The 19,579-nt window shown below is 38.2% G+C and overlaps 1 protein-coding gene across 1 annotated transcript in view; it reads left to right on the top strand.

The window, feature by feature from the left end:
• WDR49 (WD repeat domain 49) overlaps positions 1-19,579 on the top strand; it is a 408,032-nt gene that overhangs the window by 270,448 nt on the left and 118,005 nt on the right. Inside the window, exon 12 of the mRNA XM_053711815.1 lies at positions 6,970-7,119. Coding sequence (XP_053567790.1) covers positions 6,970-7,119 — 150 coding nt within the window. The remainder of the gene's footprint in view (positions 1-6,969; positions 7,120-19,579) is intronic.

Here is a 19,579-nt window from a genome sequence, read left to right as displayed (position 1 = left end):
CTTACATTCTTTAGATGTTGATAGAGCTTTGAAATATTATATTGAAGCTACTAAAGATTTCAGGAAGACTTTCAGTCTATTTGTTGTATTTTCTGGTTCTTGGAAAGGTCAGAAAGCTTCTGCCATTTCCTTGGCATCTTGGTTAAAGCTTTTGATTAATCAGGCTTATTCGGAGTCGAGTCAGGCCCCCCCCCCCTGCCTCAGAGAATCACAGCTCATTCCACTAGATCAGTCTCCACTTAGTGAGCCTTTAAGAATGAAGCTTCAGTTGATCAGATTTTCAAAGCAGCAACTTGGTCTTCTTTGCATACATTTACTAAATTCTACCGTTTTGATGTGTTTGCCTCTTCGGAAGCAGTTTTTGGTAGAAAAGTTCTTCAGGCAGCTGATTCAGTTTGATTCCTCTGCTTATGTTTTAAGTTTTTTCTTTTCAATTATGAGAAAAACTTATTTTTTGGATGTGGATTTAATTTTTTCAGCAGAAAATGGCTGTTTTTATTTTTATCTCTCCCTCTCTAGTGACTCTTCTGCGGAGTACCAAATCTTGGGTATTAATATCCCATATGTCGCTAGCTCATGTACTCTTGCCAATTTCATGAAAGAAAACATAATTTATGAAAGAACTTACCTATTAAAAAATAATTTCTTTCCATGAGACCCACCCTGTTTATGGTGGTTATGATTTTTTGTATAAAGCACAATTATATTTCCAGTTACTTTTTTTATGCTTTATACTCCTTTTTCTATCACCCCACTACTTGGCTATTTGTTAAACTGAATTATGGGTGTGGTGATGGGTGTATTTATAGGCATTTTGAGGTTTGGGAAACTTTGCCCCTCCTGGTAGGATTGTATATCCCATACATCACTAGCTCATGGACACTTGCCAATATGAAAGAAATTAATTTATCAGGTAAGTTCTTACATAAATTATGTTATTTCATGGTGGTGACAGTCCTCAAGACCCCACCCTGTATTTTTCTGGGTTGTTTTTTTTTTATTTGTTCACATCTTTTTTTCCCTGCTCCTATTTTGTTTGCTCTTATTACTTTCCTCCCTCTTTGTGCTTGGTCATATGTTAGAGGTACTGGTGAGGTGGGAGAGGTTTTATACAGTTTTTGGCGTTTATGAATCTTTGCCGCCTCCTAGTGGTAGTTAATAGTAATTCCAAGGAGTAATGGATCGTGGACTCACCACCATGAAATAAAACATAATTTATGCTTACCTGATAAATTTATTTCTCTTGTAGTGTATCCAGTCCACGGATCATCCATTACTTATGGAATATATTCTCCTTCCCAACAGGAAGTTGCAAGAGTCCACCCACAGCAAAGCTGCTACATAGCTCCTCCCCTAACTGCCATATTCAGTCATTCGACCGAAAACATGCAGAGAAAGGAAAAACCATATGGTGCAGTGGTGACTGTAGTTCAAATGAAAAAAATTACCTGCCTTAAAGTGACAGGGCGGGCCGTGGACTGGATACACTACAAGAGAAATAAATTTATCAGGTAAGCATAAATTATGTTTTCTCTTGTTAAGTGTATCCAGTCCACGGATCATCCATTACTTATGGAATACCAATACCAAAGCTAAAGTACACGGATGATGGGAGGGACAAGGCAGGTACTTAAACGGAAGTTACCACTGCCTGTAAAAAAAACCTTTCTCCCAAAAATAGCCTCCGAAGAAGCAAGGTATCAAATTTGTTAAATTTGAAAAAGTATGAAGCGCAGACCAAGACTCCGTCTTGTAAATCTGTTCAACAGAAGCCACATTTAAAAAAGGCCCAAGTGAAAACCACAGCTCTAGTAGAATGAGCTGCAATCCCTTCAGGAGGCTGCTGTCCAGCAGTCTCATAAGCTAAATGAATTATGCTTTTTAACAAAAAGACAGAGAGGCTGCTGAAGTCTTTTGACCTCTCCTCTGTCCAGAATAGACAACAAACAAGGTGAACGTTTGATGAAAACTGTAGTAACTTGTAAGTAAAACTTTAAAGCACAAACCACGTCCAATATTGTGTAATAGACGTTCCTTCTTTGAGGAAGGATTAGGATACAAGCATGGAACAACTATCTCTTGAGTGATGTTCTTGTTAGATACCACCTTAGGAAAAAACCCAGGTTGGTACGCAGGACTACCTTATCCGTACGAAGGACCAGATAAGGAGAATCACATTGTAACACAGATAACTTGGAGACTCTACGAGTCAAGGAAATAGCTACCCAAAAGGAACTTTCCAAGATAAAGATTGATATCTATGGAACAAAAAAGGTTCAAACGGAACTTCTTGAAGAGCCTTAAGAACCAGGTTTAAGCTCCATGGTGGAGCAACAGTTTTAAACACAGGCTTGGATCTAACCAAAGCCTGACCAAATGCCTGAACGTCTAGAATACCTGCCAGACACTGGTGCAAAAAAAATAGACAGAGTAAAAATATGTCCCTTTTAAGGAATTAGCTGACAACCCTTTTCTCAAAAACATCTTGGAGAAAAGATAATATCCTGGGAATCCAGGCTTTACTCCATGAGTAACCCTTGGATTCATAACAATCAGATATTTACACCATATCTATGTTCAATTTTCCTAGAGACAGGCTTTCATGTCTGTATTTAAGGTATCAATGACTGACTCAGAGAAGCCATGCTTTGATAACATCAAGCGTTCAGTCTCCAGGCAGTCCATCTCAGATTGATTCTATTTAGATGGTTGAAAGGACCCTGAGGTAGAGGGACCTGTCTCAGAAGCAGAGACCGTGATGGAAAGGATGACATGTCCACCAGATCTGCATACCAGGTCCTGCGTGGCTACGCAGGCGCTGTCAAAAACACCAAAGCCCTCTCCTGCTTGGTCTTGACCTCCGGAGGAAATCCCACTCCCCCGGAAGAAAAATCTGACGACTTAGAAAATCCACCTCCCAGTTCTCAACACCTGGGATATGGATAGCTGATAGACAAGAGTGAATCTCTGTCCAGTGAATTATTGTAAGACTTCTAACATCACTAGGGAACTTCTGTTCCCCCTTGATGGCTGATGTAAGCCACAGTTGTGTATATTGTCCGACTGAGTATGATGTACCTCAGAGTTGCTAACTGAGGCCAAGTCTGAAGAGCATGGAATATCACTCCCAGAATAGTTATTAGAAGGAGGGTCTCCTCCTAAGTCCACTATCCCTGAGCCTTCAGGGAGTTCCAGACTGCATCCCATCTGCCCCCTATAGGATCCGTTACCGGATAGGGGTCCGTTCCTTCATGCTGCCTTAGAGGCAGCAGCAGGCTCCTTGGCCTGCTTATCTTTGTTCCAGGTCCAATTGTCTCCAGACTGCCTTGGACTGAGCAAAAATTCCCTCTTGTTTTGCCTTAGAGGAAGTGGATGCCACACCTGCCCTGAAGTTTTAAAAGGCACGAAAATTAGACCTTTTTTGGCCCTTGATTCCTATCCTGAGGAAGGGCATGACCTTTTCCTCCAGTGATATAAGCAATAATCTCCTTCAAACCAGGCCCGAATAGGGTCTGCCCCTTGAAGGGAAGTTAAGTAGCTTATTTATAAAAGTCACGACAGCTGACCATGATATAAGCCATAGCGCTCTGCGCGCCAATATAGTAAAAAACAGAATTCTTAGCCGTTAGTCTAGTCAAATGAACAAAGGCATCAGAAAACAAAGGAATTGGCTAGCATAAGCTTGTCAAATATATTCATCCAATGGAGTCGCTAACTGTAAAGCCTCATCAAGAGACTCAACCCAGAACGCCGCAGCAGCAGTGACAGAAGCAATGTATGCAAGGGGCTGCAGGATAAAACCCTGTTGAATAAACATTTTTTATCCATTGGATCTAAAAAGCACAACTGTCCTCGCCAGAGGTAGTGGTACGCTTAGCTAGAGTAGAAACTCTTCTCTCCACCTTAGGAACTGTGTGCCAGAAGTCCTGTGGTGGTAACTATTAGAAAACATTCTTCTAAAAAATAGGAGGGGAAGAGAATGGCACACCTGGTCTATCCCATTCCATATTAAAAAAAAAATTTTTTTAGTAAACCTCTTTAGGTATTGGAAAATCAGTACACACCGGCACTGCATATTATTTATCCAGTCTACACAATTTCTCTGGCCCTGCGATTGTACACATTCATTCAGAGCAGCCAAAGCCTCCCTGAGCAACAAGTGGAGGTTCTCAAGCATAAATTTTAAATGTAGAAATATCAGAATCAGGTTAAATCATCTTCCCTGAGTCAAAAAAAATCACCCACAGACTAAGCATATTGTGAGGTAGTATCATACATGGTTCTTAAAGCGTCTGTATGCTCTGTATCTACCCCCAGAGCTATCTGCTTTCCTTTAATTTCAGGTAGTCTGACTAATACTGCTGCCAGAGTATTATTCACCACCTTTGCCATGTCTTGTAAAATAAACGCTATGGACGCCCTTGATGTACTTGGCGCCATTTAAGCGTGAGTCCCTGAAGCGGGAGTCGAAGGGTCTGACACGTGGGGAGAGTTAATCGGCATAACTTTCCCCTCGACAGAATCCCCTGGTAAAATAAACGCTATGGGTGCCCTTGATGTACTTGGAGCCATTTGAGCGTGAGTCCCTAAAGCGGGAGTCAAAAGGTCTGACACGTGGGGAGAGTTAGTCGGCATAACTACCCCCACGACAGAATCCTCTGTTGATAATGTTTTTAAAGACAAAAAATGATCTTTATTGTTTAACATGAAATCAGTACATCTGGTACACATTCTAAGATGGGGTTCCACCATGGCCTTAAAACATAATGAACACAGAGCTTCCTCTATGTCAGACATGTTAGAACAGACTAATAATGAGACTAATAAGCTTGGAAAACACTTTAAATCAAGTTAACAAGCAAATATATAAAACGTTACTGTGCCTTTAAGAGAAACAAATTTTGTCAAAATTTGAAAAACAGTGAAAAAAGGCAGTAAAACAAACGAAATTTTTACAGTACATGTAATAAGGTAACAGAGCATTGCACCCACTTGCAAATGGATGATTAACCCCTTAATGCAAAAAACATATCAAAAAAACGACATAGACGTTTTTTAAAAACAGACACAACAAAACTGCCACAGCAGAGCTGTGGATTACCTTCCCTAAAAACGATTTTGGAAGTCTTTTTAGCCCTTTAGAAATGTCCTGTAGTATTCATGGGACTGCTGAGGGAATCTGGATAATTCATTTTGTAATTTCAACTGCGCAAAAAAGCGCTAAATTAGGCCCCTCCCCCTCATATTACAACAGTGGGAAGCTTCAGTTAACTGTTTCTATGCAAAATTTAAGCCAGCCATGTGGAAAAAAACTTAGGCCCCAATAAGTTTTATCACCAAACATATGTTAAAAAACGATTAAACATGCCAGCAAACGTTTTAAAACACATTTTTACAAGAGTATGTATCTCTATTAATAAGCCTGATACCAGTCGCTTTTACTGCATTTAAGGCTATACCAACATTACAGTGTTATCACCAATGTACGTTAAAAAACGATTAAACATGCCAGCAAACGTTTTAAAACACATTTTTATAAGAGTATGTATCTCTATTAATAAGCCTGATACCAGTCGCTATCGCTGCATTTAAGGCTTTACTTACATTACTTCGGTATCAGCAGTATTTTCTTAGTCAATTCCATTCCTAGAAAAATATTTTACTGCACATACCTTATCTGCAGGAAAACCTGCACGCCATTCCCCCTCTGAAGTACCTCACTCCTCAGAATGTGTGAGAACAACAAATGGATCTCAGTTACGTCTGCTAAGATCATAGAAAAACGCAGGCAGATTCTTCTTCCAAATACTGCCTGAGATAAACAGCACACTCCGGTGCCATTTAAAAATAACAAACTTTTGATTGAAGAATAAACTAAGTATAAATCACCACAGACTCTCACGACCTCCTATCTATGTTGAGGCTTGCAAGAGAATGACTGAATATGGCAGTTAGGGGAGGAGCTATGTAGCAGCTTTGCTGTGGGTGGACTCTTGCAACTTCCTGTTGGGAAGGAGAATATATTCCATAAGTAATGGATGATCCGTGGACTGGATACACTTAACAAGAGAAATACATTTATCAGGTGAGCATAAATTATGTTGTTTTTTATTTTACATATACTATGTTTTCTGAAGTACACCTCATTGATATGTATTTTTTTTAAAATTCCACCTGAAATCTAATTTGATAAAAAAAATATGTATTTTTTGTGCATGTGTGGTGCATAATCTTCACCACTTGAATAAGTCAATAGTCTCTGATTATATCATCCATTGGGGAAGGCAACCTGAACAAGTTGTGCTAATTTATGGTGGTCAGCTGTACTAGTCAACATTTATTACATTGCCAAGACCTTAAGAATTGGGGAAAACTAAGAAATGGGGAAAACTTTAAATGCCCCCTTGGAGAAAAGGTGTATTTGTACGGCTTTTTCCTTTTAAGCAAGATAAAAGTACAATTACATTGTGAGTGATAGTTTGCTTTTTATAGGCAAACAAATGCATTATTTTGTGAGCAATTAATAGAAACATGTAATGCTGCAAGGGAAATTATATTTGTTGTTGTGCCTAATGATATTAGAAATTTGGAATAACAAATATATGTGTTACAAAATCTTCTGAGAATTGAATTGTGAATCACTAAGATGGGAAACTTAGCTTTAGTATAACTTTAGCTTTAGTATAAAGAAAATAAAAAATACACTCTTATGTTTCCTCACTGGAAAAGGTTTTATCTTATAGTACAGGCCACATTAGTACTGTTGTAAAGCAGCGGTTTACTAAAAAAAAGTTGGAAACTCTAAAAAGAGGTTAAAATAAAGGTTTCCATATGCAGAGGGCGGATAATTTGTTATTATTTTCAAGCATTTTGTTTACAATACTACACCATGTAACTTTTTCAGCCTAAACCTCAAGCATTGAATAATTCTGTGCAGGGAGCGTTTCTAAAAAAAGATATATGTTACAGATTCCCAGGTTCAAAGTGCTGGGAGAAGAAGCTTGTCTTCCAGAAGATATACCCGTTCAATGAGCAGCTTCTGTGACACTAACTCAGAGAGCATGAATACAATAACAAGACTGTTCTTCCTTGAGGCAAGGAAAAATGTCTCAGCGACAGGTAAAAACATTTTACAGATTTCTTTTTTATTGTTGCAGGATAGTTACTAACTGTTTAGCATTTTAAACTTTTATTGTAGCAACAGAACCATTCAAATAATTTATTTACCATTTTTAAAAGACTAATATAATTAACAATTTGAAAGCCACATCCAAATAAATATCATCTTGGCTTGCAATTTCAGTGAAGTTTGAAAGTCAAATGTATCTCATTGCTGGAAGCATAAGCACCAATAATAAAACTGGGAAATGTCTGTCACTATGGTTTTCAAAGAGCAAAAAGTGTGACTCAGAATACTCTGTTACCTTATTGCTTAGGAAGGAAGATTCAAATGTGCTTGACAGGGCATTGTCTTTATCTTTGTGTAACAACATTTTGGGTATTGAAACTTTCCTAAGAGGTGTTTTTAGTGATAACCAGCCAAAGTTTCTTTTTAAATACTATGAACATGATTATTTTGCAGATGTACACTGTATTTCCTATAATAGCAAAAATCTGACCAAAGTTTTGGGAAAATAAATCTAACATAAGAGTTCATGAAGGTTTAGTTTCTTGACATTATTATTACAGTTAAATATTATCATTTTACAGGATGTTCAGAGCTGTCAATAGAATTAAATTATTGAACTAGCATAAGGTATGAAGCAGGCAGTCACTAATTATAGCAATAAATCCATAATTAGAATAGTAAAGTTATATTTTGTATTTGCAATTAAAATAGAAGTTTTTTTATGTCCAATCACTTCACTCAAACATTAATTTTGATTTCTTTATGTCATTTTGAATTGTGCAGTCAATTTGAGGGTAGAAATTTAGACAGAGATTAAAATAGAAAACATTCTGGACAAGATTACAAGTCGTGCGGTATGGGTTTTCCAAACACGATATGGTATTTTGTCAATTTCCATTGCGCAGATATTACAAGTCTTGAAAAATCTTGATTGCATAATCCTTTCTGTGCTCAAAGAGCTGTAGTTAACAGTTTTCCGCAACATAAAAGTTTAATTAAAAACTTCAAAAATAAATTACAAAGTACATTTACACTCATATTAACACTAAGTAATAAAAATTATTTAAAAATAAAATTGCACGGAGGATGCTTCCGGGTTGTGGCCATGATGGTCATTTATTTTAGTGGCTGAAGAGATGAGCTAATATATCTGCTGCATATCGCTTGACTAAGGCACCATCTAGGATCGAAGTTAACATATATAAAAACTGAAGCCTATGCTGAACTGTTTGATCTAAAATGGGACGCCAACTTCTGTCCTGAAGTACCGGAATGGTGAGGTAATCAGTGGCGGCCTAGAAGCAGGCCAGACCTTCACCTAACCCCCTCCCCCCCGGAAACCCGGGTACACCAGCTTTGAATGCTGTCCTTTCCCTTCCCCCTCAGAAACATGCAAACTTATAAGGATATCACCTTGTGCCTTACCTGCCTATACTGTCAATGAAACTATGGCATTCAATTGGCAGCTTCTCAAGGATACAGTTTGCAACCTCTTAGAGGCACACTGCCAGAGTCTATCCTGCCTAATTGCTAATAGCTTTGGCAAACGATCGCAATTGTGCACAGTTGATGGAGTCGATTGGCTGCCTATAATACCCCTGACAGAAGAAATAGCACTTGAGACTGCTCTAACCCTGTACCTAGAGTCAAGCCTGGTGACAAATTTACTGCAGACCCAGTTGGCCTCACAGGAGAGAATTCCTCAACAGTCCAAACATACGGCCCCATAACAGAAGGTAGCAGTGGAGTGAGACCTAGGACTAACCAGAAAAATAATCCTGAAGAACGTCCCATACCGGCTAAGATATACAGTCTTGGAGACTACTCGGCATGCCATAAGATAAAATATTGCAGCATGAGGCAGAAGCAGCTGGTTCTGAATTTTCTTGTACGGATGCGGACTGGCCCCCTGAGCAGTCGGCATGGCGACCTACTCAACCAAATGGAACAGCGTATCGACAAGTATACCCTTCAGCTAGTGTCTCCCCTAATATGAGTGAGCTGACCGAGTCAGTTTGTTCCAAGTATCATGTATGCCGGTATTTCCTACACATTGTCCAGTGAACGGTATGAGCAACCACCACAAGCCTCTTTGGAAGGGTAAAAAACAGGAGTTGGCTGAATACACTGTGGTGTGGTCCATCGGATGAGTATAGGACTTTGCAGATCTTAACTACATTCTAGCTCTTAGTGGGTCTTATTCACTATGGCCCCCTAATAATCTGCATAGCTGTAGCACCTTTTTTTTTATCGATTATAGCTAGTAAGCTTGATACCCAAGGACATACTCTGCTGCAACTTATGTTTATCTGCCTCTCCCCTTGTTCTGCTCTAAATGGGGCATTTTTTGTTTTTGCCCCTAAGTTGATGTGATGTCTTCCTGTGATGCTCTATCTAAGCATGTGCTGACCCCTTGGCATAAGACTCATTGTACTATACAACATTAAAAAGTATTAACTGTTCATTGTACCAGGATAACATTGAATAAACTACCTTATCCTGCAATTAGAGGCAGCTGGACCTTTTGTAAGGTTAAGGATTCTCCTCGATGTGTAGGTGCTGGAGCTTTAAATCTTATATCTTTCCCTGTTTAAAGTCAATCTATCTATTGATAATGACTCATTTCTTGGGGATGTTATATAAGTTGGGATGGTTACGGTTTAACTGATGTGATTTTTCATGCTTCTATAATATGAAAGTTATATATATATATATATATATATATCAGCATAACAGGGTATGATTTCCTCTGAAATATTTCCTTACATAACTGTTGTCAAGATAACATCTCATGAGATCAGTTACGTTATCTCTGCCAGCAGCTGAGGCAGTGATATCTATTTTAAAAGCAAGGAACAGTCTCAAGCTTCCATGAATTTTCAATAAATGCATGTATACTATTAAATTTTGATCAAGGGATCTAGGTGAGGAAATACCATAAAAAATACCATAAAAATGTTCTACTGACGTTGGCTACCTAAATCCACTATAATCAAATATTGCTGAAACCCGATAGAGAACCTTCATAAAGTTATAAAGTTTAGGCACTCTACTTAGCAAGTTCTCCATACTGCCATAGAGTACACTAGTGCCTACTATTATTATGGCTATTTAATAATCCATAGTACAAAGCATAATAAGGATTTTTTTTTGTTTGTTTTTTTTCTTCTTCTGTATTTGTTTTTTCTAAGTGGCCCATGACGGACCTATATTTATCCTTAAATCTCCTGTTTATATATGGTCTAAATTTGTACTTAGTATATTTTGAAGCTTCCACTGTTATGTTAAACCAAGATGAGTCTTCAGAGTCTTACTATATGAATGATATATATAATTACATGTCACTGGTTTCGCCATAATCCAAAATTCCACGACTACATTATAGGATAATATCCTAATTTTATTTCAATACATTAAAAGTTGGAGGCACTCTCCATATGCTGAAATGGTCATGACATCTGACCCACAAGAAAGCTTACGCGTTTCGGCTAAAAAGCCTTATTCATAGCTAAAGATACATGTTAGACATGGCATTTAAAAAGGGCGCCTAAACATCCTATTGGATACAAACATGTGGGAGTGTCCCAAAAGGGGTGAATTAACACTTTATGTGACCATCTCGAGTACATAGATTCCCTGAAGCATATGTACGAAAATACACAAATACTTCTACACCAATTACAGATGGAATAAACTAACAAGAGGGAAATTAAATGACAAAATCGGCATCACAACAGGGGTGTGGCAATCTGATGATGTTTTGAGGGTAAAAAACACAGATTGAAATTACAGAGAAAAATGATATAATTGAATATATATATAGTATATAAAATAATACATATTTATATAAGAAAGGATACATAATCACATCAGGTTTATTAATGAAGATAGGTTACAAAATCTCAATTTTGATATATGATACAAAATATATACATAAAATATATACATAAAGTGCAAGGCACTAGGGGCCTCCAAAGGTCCTAGCAATAAAAAGAGAGGATATCATGTGCCAGCAAGTGCACTTAAAGTAAGGACCAGTCTATCATTATTAATGCACAGATGCCAAAGAACACAGAGATAGTGGCAATACCATATATATATATATATATATATATATATATATATATATATATATATATATATATATATATATACAGGGAGTGCAGAATTATTAGGCAAGTTGTATTTTTGAGGATTAATTTTATTATTGAACAACAACCATGTTCTCAATGAACCCAAAAAACTCATTAATATCAAAGCTGAATATTTTTGGAAGCAGTTTTTAGTTTTAGCTATTTTAAGGGGATATCTGTGTGTGCAGGTGACTATTACTGTGCATAATTATTAGGCAACTTAACAAAAAACAAATATATACCCATTTCAATTATTTATTTTTACCAGTGAAACCAATATAACATCTCAACATTCACAAATATACATTTCTGACATTCAAAAACAAAATAAAAACAAATCAGTGACCAATATAGCCACCTTTATTTGCAAGGACACTCAAAAGCCTGCCATCCATGGATTCTGTCAGTGTTTTGATCTGTTCACCATCAACATTGCGTGCAGCAGCAACCACAGCCTCCCAGAGACTGTTCAGAGAGGTGTACTGTTTTCCCTCCTTGTAAATCTCACATTTGATGATGGACCACAGGTTCTCAATGGGGTTCAGATCAGGTGAACAAGGAGGCCATGTCATTAGATTTTCTTCTTTTATACCCTTTCTTGCCAGCCACGCTGTGGAGTACTTGGACGCGTGTGATGGAGCATTGTCCTGCATGAAAATCATGTTTTTCTTGAAGGATGCAGACTTCTTCCTGTACCACTGCTTGAAGAAGGTGTCTTCCAGAAACTGGCAGTAGGACTGGGAGTTGAGCTTGACTCCATCCTCAACCCGAAAAGGCCCCACAAGCTCATCTTTGATGATACCAGCCCAAACCAGTACTCCACCTCCACCTTGCTGGCGTCTGAGTCGGACTGGAGCTCTCTGCCCTTTACCAATCCATCCACGGGCCCATCCATCTGGCCCATCAATACTCACTCTCATTTCATCAGTCCATAAAACCTTAGAAAATCAGTCTTGAGATATTTCTTGGCCCAGTCTTGACGTTTCAGCTTGTGTGTCTTGTTCAGTGGTGGTCGTCTTTCAGCCTTACCTTGGCCATGTCTCTGAGTATTGCACACCTTGTGCTTTTGGGCACTCCAGTGATGTTGCAGCTCTGAAATATGGCCAAACTGGTGGCAAGTGGCATCTTGGCAGCTGCACGCTTGACTTTTCTCAGTTCTTGGGCAGTTATTTTGCGCCTTGGTTTTTCCACACGCTTCTTGCGACCCTGTTGACTATTTTGAATGAAACGCTTGATTGTTCGATGATCACGCTTCAGAAGCTTTGCAATTTTAAGAGTGCTGCATCCCTCTGCAAGATATCTCACTATTTTTGACTTTTCTGAGCCTGTCAAGTCCTTCTTTTGACCCATTTTGCCAAAGGAAAGGAAGTTGCCTAATAATTATGCACACCTGATATAGGGTGTTGATGTCATTAGATCACACCCCTTCTCATTACAGACATGCACATCACCTAATATGCTTAATTGGTAGTAGGCTTTCGAGCCTATACAGCTTGGAGTAAGACAACATGCATAAAGAGGATGATGTGGTCAAAATACTCATTTGCCTAATAATTCTGCACTCCCTGTATATATATATATATATATATATATATATATATAAATATATATACATATCGGAAACACTATTCCCAATAATTAATCAGATCATACTCTGAGTTGAAGTCAAGAGGAGCCCTAGTTTGGAGAGTAATTGTTTTATTTATATGTACTGACGGCTTGAAAAGGAAATTACCCACTGACTGTGATTATTACTATTTGCACACGTATAGTATTATCGCTCTCTCTTCCTCTTTCACATACTTTATAAGACATCAAGTATCATCCAGTTAAAGTGACTGGAACACAGAATGTGCATCGGCCCAAGCAGCATCTGAATCTCTCCATTCCTAAAGCGGAAGTGAACCCGCTGATAGGTCATCCAAAGTCCTCCAATATCAATGGAGCTAGTATGCTAATGTACAAAGGAAGCAGGCACTACACAGGGGTACCAATACAAATATCAAGTTTAATGTATAAAAGTAAAAAAGTACAGCAACAGAAATGCTGTAAGCACATAGGTAAATCCAAGAGTAGGCAGACAAACAAACACCGTCTGACGCGTTTTGCGCCCCCTAGAGGCGCTTATTCATAGACTCATAGACTCATTGGTTACAAGTGATAGGCTACGGCTTAATACTGAGCTCCTAATTGATTGTGCCAAATCAACAGAAAAAAACTCCCCCTATAGAGATGATCTCTGGTGTGTTCACCGAATCTTTTGCAGATTTCTCTAGAGGTTTGTCCCGTATATTGGTAATTGCAAAAATTGCATGTTAAAAGGTAAATGGCAAATGTGGTACCACAGTTGGCATAAAAGTCAATTTCAAATTCTTGTCCTATGAAACTACTAGAAAAAGTTTTCCCCATACATATATTGGGACACATATGACAACTACGTTTCCCACACCTAAAGTTACCTTTTTTATTTAACCAGTTAAGTTTATGGGCTTTGTCTCTAACGACCAGACTAGGTGAGAGACTCTGACCTAGGGTTCTAGATTTTTTAGGTACAAATTTAACCTTATTTATGTATGGTTTAAATATATAATCTCCTGAGAGAATATGTAAATGTTTTTTAAGAATTTTTGTAACAGCATTATATTGTTGAGAATATGCAGTGGTAAACACTATTGAATCCTTGAACTTAGTGTTTGTCTTATTAGCCAAGTTGTCACCTTTATTTTCTTTCATGTAATTGGCAAGAGTCCATGAGCTAGTGACGTATGGGATATACAATCCTACCAGGAGGGGCAAAGTCTCCCAAACCTCAAAATGCCTATAAATACACCCCTCACCACACCCACAATTCAGTTTTACAAACATTGCCTCCTATGGAGGTGGTGAAGTAAGTTTGTGCTAAGATTTCTACGTTCATATGCGCTTCTCAGCATTTTTAAGCCTGATTCCTCTCAGAGTACAGTGAATGTCAGAGGGATGTGAAGGGAGTATCACCTTTTGAATGCAACGGTTTTCCTCAAGGGAGATCTATTTCATAGGTTCTCTGTTATCGGTCATAGAGATTCATCTCCTACCTCCCTTTTCAGATCGACTATATACTCTCATATTCTATTACCTCTACTGATAACCGTTTCAGAACTGGTTTGGCTATCTGCTATATTTGGATGGGTGTCTTTTGGTAAGTATGTTTTCATTACTTAAGACGCCCTCACCTATGAATTGGCACTTTATGTATTTATATAAAGTGCTAAATATATGTATTGTACTTATATTTGCCATGAGTCAGGTTCATGTATTTCCTTTTGCAGATTGTCAGTTTCATATTTGGGGAAAGTTACTATTAAGAAATATTTTTCTTACCTGGGGTTTAGTCTTTTTTTCAATTGACTACTTTGTTTCAAATTGTGGGCTGTCTTAGGCTCGCGGGTGCGCCAAATGCTACACTTTATTGCGTCATTCTTCGCGTAAGAATTTTTTGGAGCGAAAGGCATGTCCGTTGACGCAAGTTAGTCATTTCCGGCGTCGTAATTGACGCAGAGGTTTCACACCGGGTTGCATCATTAGTGACGCAAGTGTGTCATTTCCGGACATGGTTGGCGCCAAAAAAAAATTTAAGTTACGTTGTGCGTCATACTTGCGCCAAATTTTTTTCATTATTTATTTGCCCCATTGCTGTTTGCCTCTTGCCTTTTTCTATGTCAGAGGGCTATGCTATTTGCATTTTTTCCCATTCCTGAAACTGTCATATAAGGAAATTGATAATTTTGCTTCATATGTTGTTTTTTCTTTTACATTCTGCAAGATGTCTCAATCTGATCCTGCCTCAGAAGTATCTGTTGGAACTTTGCTGCCTGATATCGGTTCTACCAAAGCTAAGTGCATTTGTTGCAAAATTGTGGAGATTATTTCTTTTTTGTATTTGTATTAGTTGCCATGATAAACTTTTACATGCAGATAGTGTGTCCATCAGTAATAGTACATTGCCGGTTGCAGTTCCTTCAACTTCTAATGTACATGATATACCTATGAATTTTTAAAGAATTTGTTATTGATTCTATTCAGAAGGCTTTTTCTGCATTTCCACCTTCTAATAAGCGTAAGAGGTCTTTTAAAACTTCTCATAAAGTTGATGAAATTTCAAATGACCGACAACATAATGAATTATCCACCTCTGATGAGGATCTATCTGATTCAGAACATCCTTCCTCCGATATTGACACTGACAAATCTACTTATTTATTTAAAATGGAGTATATGCGTTCTTTGTTAAAAGAAGTGTTAATTACTTTGGCTATTGAGGAAGCTAGTCCTCTTGATATTAAAACCAGTAAACGTTTAAATTCTTTTTATAAACCTCCTGTGTAAGCCAGGTACTCCTTTTAATCCTTCTGCAAGGTTTAAAAAATTGTATCCTTTACCAGCAATTTCTATAGAGTTTTGGGAAAAGATCCCCAAAGTTGATGGGGCTATTTCTACTCTTGCTAAACGAACCACTATTGCTATGGAAGATAGTACTTCCTTTAAAGATCCTTTAGATAGGAAGCTTGAATCTTATCTAAGGAAAGCCTATTAATATTCAGGTCATCTTCTTAGGCCTGCAATTTCTTTGGCTGATGTTGCAGCTGCTTCAACTTTTTGGTTGGAGAATTTAGCGCCGCAAGAATTGGATTCTGACTTATATAGCATTTTTCGTTTACTACAACATGCTAATCATTTTATTTCTGATGCAATTTTTGATATTCTCAAAATTGATGTTAGATCCATGTCTTTAGCTATTTTAGCTAGAAGAGCTTGGTGGCTTAAATCTTGGAATGCTGACATCTAAGTCTAGATTACTATCTCTTTCTTTCCAAGGTAATAATTTATTTGGTTCTCAGTTGGATTCTATTATTTCAACTGTTACTGGGGGGAAAGGAGTTTTTTTGCCTAAGGGTAAATCTAAGGCTTCTAATCGTTTTCGTTCCTTTCGTCAAAATAAGGAACAAAAACCTAATCCTTCCCCCAAGGAAACTGTTTCCAATTGGAAGCCTTCCTCAAATTGATATAAATCCAAGCAAGCCTTTTAAAAAACCAAAGTCAGCTCCTAAGTCCACATGAAGGTGCGGCCCTCATTCCAGCTCAGCTGGTAGGGGGCAGATTAAGGTTTTTCAAGGATGTTTGGGCAAATTCTGTCCAAAATCAATGGATTCAAAGCATTGTCTCTCAGGGGTACCGAATAGGATTCAGAGTAAGACCTCCTCTGAGAAGATTTTTTCTCTCACGCATCCCAGTAAATCCAGTAAAAGCTCAGGCTTTCCTGAAGTGTGTTTCAGACCTGGAGGTTTCAGGGGTAATCATGCCGGTTCCTTTTCAGGAACGAGGTCTGGGGTTTTATTCAAATCTATTCATTGTCCCAAAGAAAGAAAATTAATTCAGACCAGTTCTGGATCTGAAAATTTTGAATCGTTATGTAAGAGTACCAACTTTGAAGATGGTGACTATAAGGACTATTCTGCCTTTTGTTCAGCAAGGATATTATATGTCTACGATAGACTTGCAGGATGCTTACCTTCATATTCTGATTCATCCAGAACATTATCAGTTCCTGAGCTTCTCTTTTCTAGACAAGCATTACCAATTTGTTGCTCTTCCATTTGGCCTAGCAACAGCTCCAAGAATCTTTTCAAAGGTTCTGGGTGCCCTACTCTCTGTAATCAGAGAACAGGGTATTGTGGTGTTCCCTTATTTGGACAATATTTTGGTACTAGCTCAGTCTTAACATTCTGCAGAATCTCACACAAATCAACTAGTGTTGTTTCTTCGAAACATGGTTGGAGGATCAATTTACCAAAAAGTTGCTTGAATCCTCAGACAAGGGTCACCTTTTTAGGATTCCAGATAGATTCAGTGTCCATGACTCTGTCTCTAACAGAGAAGAGACGTTTAAAATTGGTTGCAGCATGTCGGCACCTTCAGTCTCAGTCATTCCCTTCAGTGGCTATGTGCAGGGAAGTTTTAGGCCTCATGACTGCAGCATCAGACGCGATTCCTTTTGCTCGTTTTCACATGAGACCTCTCCAGCTTTGCATGCTGAATGAATGGTGCTGGGATTATACAAAGATATCACAATTAATATCCTTAAATCCCAATGTTCGACACTCTGAAGTGGTGGTTAAATCACCAGCGTTTAGTTCAAGGGGCCTCTTTTGTTCGGCCAACCTGGACTGTGATCACAAAGATGTGAGTCTTTCAGGTTGGGGAGCTGTCTGGGGATCTCTGATAGCACAAGGGGTGTGGAAATCTCAAGTGGCGAGATTACCAATCAATATTTTAGATCTCCGTGCAATTCTCAGAGCTCTTCAGTTTTGGCCTCTGTTGAAGAGAGAACCGTTCATTTGTTTTCATACAGACAATATTACAACGGTGGCTTATGTCAATCATCAGGGTGGGACTCATAGTCTCCAAGCTATGAAAGAAGTATCTCGGATACTTGTTTGGGCAGAATCCAGCTCCTGTCTAATTTCTGTGGTTCATATCCCAGGTGTAGACAATTAGGAGGTGGATTATCTCAGTCGTCAGACTTTACATCCAGGGGAGTGGTCTCTCCATCCGGATGTGTTTTCTCAGAATGTTCAGTTGTGAGGTTTTCCAGAAATAGATCTGTTGGCTTCTCATCTAAACAAGAAACTTCCCAGATACCTTTCCAGGTCCAGGGATTCTCAGGTGGAAGCAGTGGATGCGCTGACACTTCCTTGGTGTTATCAATCTGCTATTAGTTCTTCTTCCAAGAGTGATCTCCAAAATCATCATGGAGCAATCATTTGTGTTGCTGGTGGCTCCAGCATGGCCCAACAGGTTTTGGTATGCAGATCTTGTTTGGATGTCCAGTTTCCAACCTTGGCCACTTCCGTTAAGGCAGGACCTACTGTCTCAAGATCCGTTTTTTCCATCAGGATCTCAAATCATTAAATTTGAAGGTATGGAAATTGAACGCTTAGTGCTAAGTCGTAGAGGTTTCTCTGACTCGGTAATTAATACTATGTTACAAGCTCGTAAATCTGTCTCTAGGAAGATTATTATTGAGTTTGGAAGACTTACATTTCATGGTGTTCTTCTCATAAATTCTCTTGGTATTCTTTTAGAATTCCTAGAATTTTACAGTTTCTTCAGGATGGTTTGGATAAATGTTTGTCTGCAAGTACTTTGAAGGGACAAATCTCTGCTCTTTCTGTTTTATTTCACAGAAAGATTGCTACTCTTCCTGATATTCACTGTTTTGTACAGGCTTAAGTTCGTATTAAGCCTGTCGTTAAATTAATTTCTCCTCCTTGGAGTCTTAATTTGGTTTTGAGGATGTTACAGGCTCCTCCATTTGAGCCTATGCACTCTTTGGACATTAAACTACTTTCTTGAGAAGTGTTTTTCCTTTTGGCCATCTCTTCTGCTAGAAGAGTTTCTGAGTTATCCGCTCTTTCTTGTGAATCTCCTTTTCTGATTTTTCATCAGGATAAGGCGGTTTTGCGGACTTTATTTAAGTTCTTACCTAAGGTTGTGAATTCTAACAACATTAGTAGAGAAATTGTTGTCCCTTCCTTGTGTCCTAATCCTAAGAATTCTTTATAAAAATCCTTACATTCTTTGGATGTGGTGAGAGCTTTGAAATATTATGTTGAAGCTACTAAAGATTTCAGAAATACTTCTAGTCTATTTGTTATATTCTCTGGTTCTAGGAAAGGTCAGAAGCCTTCTGCTATTTCCTTGGCTTCTTGGTTAAAGCTTTTGATTCTTCAAGCTTATTTAGAGTCGGGTCAGACCCCGCCTCAGAGAATTACAGCTCATTCTACTAGATCAGTCTCCACTTCGTGGGCTTTTAAGAATGAAACTTCAGTTGATCAGATTTGCAAAGCGGCAACTTTGTTCCTCTTTGCATACATTTACTAAATTCTACTGTTTTGATGTATTTGCTTCTTCAGAGGCAGTTTTTGGTAGAAAAGTTCTTCAGGCAGTGTTTCAGTTTGATTCTTCTGCTGATGTTTTAAGTTTTTCTTTTCTTAATGAGAATAACTTATATTTTGGGTTGGGGATTAATTTTTCATCATATGGCTGTTGTTAGTTATTATCCCTCCCTCTCTAGTGACTCTTGCGTGGAGTTCCACATCTTGGGTATTTGATATCCCATACGTCACTAGCTCATGGACTCTTGCCAATTACATGAAAGAAAACATAATTTATGTAAGAACTTACCTGATAAATTCATTTCTTTCATATTGGCAAGAGTCTATGAGGCCCACCCTTTTTTATGGTGGCTATGATTTTTTTGTATAAAGCAGAATTATTT

Source organism: Bombina bombina, chromosome 4 (assembly GCF_027579735.1).
Source record: "Bombina bombina isolate aBomBom1 chromosome 4, aBomBom1.pri, whole genome shotgun sequence".
Taxonomy (NCBI): Eukaryota; Metazoa; Chordata; class Amphibia; order Anura; family Bombinatoridae; genus Bombina; species Bombina bombina.
The sequence above is the reverse complement of the archived record's forward strand: the minus strand, read 5'-3'. Positions and strand labels throughout refer to the sequence as shown.